The sequence below is a fragment of the Drosophila sechellia genome, chromosome 3L (assembly GCF_004382195.2).
Source record: "Drosophila sechellia strain sech25 chromosome 3L, ASM438219v1, whole genome shotgun sequence".
In the NCBI taxonomy this organism is placed as follows: domain Eukaryota; kingdom Metazoa; phylum Arthropoda; class Insecta; order Diptera; family Drosophilidae; genus Drosophila; species Drosophila sechellia.
In genome coordinates, this window is record NC_045951.1 from 9036438 (window position 1) to 9040731 (window position 4294).

Here is a 4294-nt window from a genome sequence, read left to right on the forward strand (position 1 = left end):
TTTCGGCTACAGCTGTGACGCCTGCTCCTCGATGGCTGCTCATCGATATAACAATATCCTTTTGATGTAATTTCCGCTTATGGCTTATTTTCACAATGGCAGGTGTAAAGGTAATCGATGATTGTAAGTGCCTGCCAAGCCAGCCGACAGGATTTTATAAGCTAGATGTGTTTGCCCGCGTGTATGTGTGTGGGTGTGTGGTGTGGGATGATTGTGTGTTTGTTTGGCTTTTATGTCAATTCTCAATTATATTTCAATCATTTTTATTACATCTCCTAATGCCCAAAGAAGATTACTTGCCATCATAAATAAGTTATAAATTTAATTGGAAAAGCCATCTCTCTGTATGCGTGTGCGTTCGCCATTTTGTATGGGATCTATTCGTCAGTGTGTGTGTGGAAAAATCTGTGTTTATTCCTATCCGTATCTGTATCCGTATCTGTATCAGTATCTGTTCAGTATCTGTGTATTATTCCTTCTCATTTCCGTCGCTTAATTAGTTGCTAAATTATTACCACTCGGGGCTGACACGGCCGCATCTCAAGTGACAGCCAATCGATACGATTCACGCAGCTCTGACCTGCGTTGCTCTTTATTGTTGCACATTTGATTTCAATTGATTTGCGGCACGCTTGACACTCGTGACACGCGACGAAAACAATGCCAATCTTGGTTGGCAATTCGCGGTAATTTCCACATGGAATATGGCCGCATAATTGCGCCACTCGTTCCGCTGAAAATTGGCTTAGCTGGCGTTGCGTATACGCCGCGTGGTTACCCAGGGGGCGTTCGTTAACACACATAAAGCATACGCCCCATTGTGCTGGCAAAGCGACACTTGTGCCCTCTATAAAGTAGGCCCTGCCGCTAAAGCTCCCCCAAAAATATGTGCTACTACATACAAGTTGATATGAATAATTTAAATATGTAAGAAAGTTATATATTACTTCATATAAAATTCTTTTATAATCTTATCCTATTGTGATTTTCTCTGCGAAAGAAATTACAATTAAAAATTCTTAATTAGCATATAAATGGCAGGCAGATGACCATTTAACACTAGAAGGCCGCCGAAAAGAGATCAAAAGTGTGCTTTAAATCAAAAGGAAATAAGACTGAAATCTCATTACTTACCAATAAATTTAAATCCGTTCGCTTGAGCTGAGTTCCAAGAGTTCGTTTGGCATTCAGGTGTTAAGATATACGGCAGCACGCACCGTGAGTTACGGGTTGCTTTATAAATAAATACGTCCGTGGCCGAGTTTCTTCTTTTTTCCCTCATTTTGGCGCAGCTGCTTGTTGCCAAGGTGCTGATTGCAATTACTTGTGTGTGACGACGACCCGTTACTGTCGAGTACGACGGAGGAGTATTGAGCACGGGGTACGGGGATTTCGGCATACGGAGTGTGCACTCCGGCGGAATCCCACGCCCACTCATTCGCTGCCGCATGTTTACGGCCGACCACATCAGCTGTGGTGTAGCAGTGCCACTGGCAAAAGCAACAGGCAATAATGCCGCACTCGTCGCCGGAGCCCACTTGTCCGGGATATGGAATACGGGATATGGGATACGGGACACGGCACCCAGAATCCCCATCATACCCATTGCCATGCCCAGACCCGGATACGGATTCGCAGCCGATGAATTGCGTGACTGTGCAAGTGAAGCTGTGGATATAATAAAAGTAATTAACAAGTGTTTGCGCTGCATGATGCGGAATTTCAGGCGCGGATAAGCGAGCATACGTGTGGCATATGGAATAATACGGAATATGGAGGTGTGCGAATGGAATACTACTGAATACGGAATTCGACGCAATTTTCCGGAATTCGGGCGGGGAATTGCTTTAAGTGGCGCACAAAAAGTCTAATAACGAGCCGCGGAGATAAAAGGGCCGGCGATCGGATCGAAAATCGGAGCACAAAAATCCATTCCTCTTGTGGAGGCGAAAATCTCTCGACAAATACTTTTGACAGCCGGGGATATTTGATGCTCGAAAAACAACAGAACGTAAATTGAAAAGTTTTGCTCTTAATGCAGGTGTGAGTGGTCGATGTAAGTGTGGGTGTGGGTGTGAGTGTGGGTATATATACATAGGTGTGTGCGGGAGCAGCTGTGTGCGTGCGATTGTGTTTCGTAACTCCGCTTGAAAGGCCCCGAGCTGGAAATCAATTTGTGTGCATTTATTGAAAATTGAATTTCCAATGAGCAGCGGCGCGTGCACACATGTTGCTCCTGCAGGACTCTCGTCCTTCATCCTTGAATTGACTGCTGAAATGGGTCTAGTTCTACACGGCCCAGGATCCGAGGGTCAGGCGTCATGGGTCAGGCTTGTTCCTGCATAATTGCCATGTAAAACGGTTTGTTCTGCTGCCGTTTACCTAATCCCTCCAATTTTGTTGCAACCACTTCTCGGGGCACTCTAAATTTAGCAGAGGAGTGCATATACACAGAGAAATTGTAAAATGTTTGATCTTAATGGCTTAAAGTGCTCTTGAACGCCTTAACCAAGTGACCAATGTGAAATTTAAGATAATCTATTCCCATCGATATCCAAGACTAGAACATGAGATTCTGACAGTTATTTTACTTTGATGTCAAACCAAAACATATAATTTGAAAAATCGTCATGAGTAGTCAAAATTTTTTGGTTTTGCTGGTAATTTCATTTTTCCTACCTTATAACTGCCTTGGAGATTCTCCTAGAAATGCATTTTCCTCCTTAAATCGAGTGAAGCGCCTATCCGATGGCGATTTCGATGATGACTCCATTGCACTGTCAAATTATTGCGTATCCTTAAGGTCGAGAGCTGCCGACAAATTCTTTGGGGATAATCATTTTTGCTCAGGCGTTATTCTGGCTCCAATGTTCGTCATGACCTCCGCGCATTGTTTGATAAAGTGAGTATCTGAATATATAGATTTTTAAAGCTATAACTATTACTATTTTACTAAATTCCAGCAAACGAAGGGTTTTAATTTCCAGTCGAGTCCTGCTCATTGTTGCTGCGACTCTCAATCGTCTCAAATACATACCGAACAGGACATTTGTTACTCCTGTAGCGCATATTTGGTTGCCCGAAAGCTTCACAATGCGCAATAAACAGGATTTCGGACTGTTAAAGGTGAAGAATCCATTCCCAAGAAATAATGAGCATATATCTATAGCTAGATTACCAGTTCATCCACCGCTACCAGGTCTAAAATGCAAAGTTATGGGATGGGGGCGTATGTATAAAGTGAGCGAAATTAATAAGCATGTTTTCTTACAGGAAATTAAGTAAGTAATTTAAACACATGTTCCATTAGGGTGGTCCTCTGGCCTCGTACATGCTGTATATCGATGTGGAGGTGATGGATTCCAAACTATGCGCCAAATTGCTAAGAGTTCCATCAGTTGAGTACGTGTGCGCCTTGGACATCGATGATCTTACGGCCCAACAGCCATGTGGCGGGGATTGGGGTGCTCCAATGATGCACAATGGCACCGTCTACGGTATCGTCACTGTTCTCGCTGGATGCGGCGTCAGCCACTTGCCATCTCTGTACACCAATGTGCACAGCAATGTAAACTGGATCCATGAAAAAATTATCAGCAGTGCTGGTAGCATCTTACTTGTTCCGGCCTTATTTCGATACCTTAGTATTGTACTTATCTATGTGGTACCTCTTTTTAGTTTTGTAATTAAATATAATAGTGTATTGTAATAAGATACATATTTGTATATCAAAGATATTTATCCATAAACCAAACAGTTAAAAATCAATTTTTGTTCTGTGATTACATCGCCTGATCGAAAGGGGTATATTTAAAGCGCTTTAATTGATTTCGACTCCTTAGTTCCTCAGTGCCTGTTATGGATTCCGGCTAACACTCCGATTTGGCTTAACAACTAACCAAATGCCAGCGACAACAGAAACAATTGCAGATTGTGCTGCACTCACGAGCGGGCAATAAAAAGGGCAACCGACCTGCCGCTGTTGTTGTTGTTGTTATGTCCTGGCCAAGAGTAAACTTGAAAAAAAACGGTTACTAGGTCAGTAACACTGCCAGAAACACGCGTCTGCAGGCGGATTCTCCCGATTTTGCAGACAAGTGCGTGTGCGCTCGCTCTCCGCAATGGAAAATCTCTCTCCAAGCCGCCCTTTTTAGTACACTGAGCACAGCCTCCCAGTTTTCCGAGTTTTTCCGAACGCCGAGAGAGTGCGGCATTTTTGTAGCTTTGTCGCCCGGCCGGATTTCGATTCGCAACCACACCTGCTCAGCATCCAACTCAGTACTCAGTCGTGCGC

The 4294-nt window shown here is 43.6% G+C and overlaps 1 protein-coding gene across 2 annotated transcripts; it reads left to right on the plus strand.

Moving 5' to 3' along the window:
- Positions 1 to 2566: 2566 nt before the first annotated feature.
- Positions 2567 to 3712, plus strand: LOC6604994 (chymotrypsin-2). 2 transcript variants are annotated; one of them, XM_002029801.2, is made up of 3 exons: positions 2567 to 2902; positions 2964 to 3240; positions 3311 to 3712. In XM_002029801.2, the coding sequence occupies exons 1-3, from the start codon at positions 2631 to 2633 to the stop codon at positions 3707 to 3709; spliced, it is 948 nt and encodes a 315-aa protein (XP_002029837.1). In that variant the 5' UTR covers positions 2567 to 2630; the 3' UTR covers positions 3710 to 3712. The 2 variants fall into 2 exon arrangements, with proteins under 2 accessions (XP_002029837.1, XP_032574907.1); XM_032719016.1 differs by lacking the exon at positions 2567 to 2902 and having other exon boundaries at positions 3035 to 3126; positions 3182 to 3240.
- Positions 3713 to 4294: the final 582 nt, after the last annotated feature.

Excerpts from the sequence above, each read along its gene's own strand:
- LOC6604994 (XM_002029801.2), top strand. The coding sequence starts at position 2,631 with ATGAGTAGTCAAAATTTTTTGGTTTTGCTGGTAATTTCATTTTTCCTA. Across the intron at positions 2,903-2,963 it reads TCCGCGCATTGTTTGATAAA|CAAACGAAGGGTTTTAATTT; the intron begins GTGAGTATCTGA and ends ACTAAATTCCAG. Across the intron at positions 3,241-3,310 it reads GATGGGGGCGTATGTATAAA|GGTGGTCCTCTGGCCTCGTA; the intron begins GTGAGCGAAATT and ends ATGTTCCATTAG.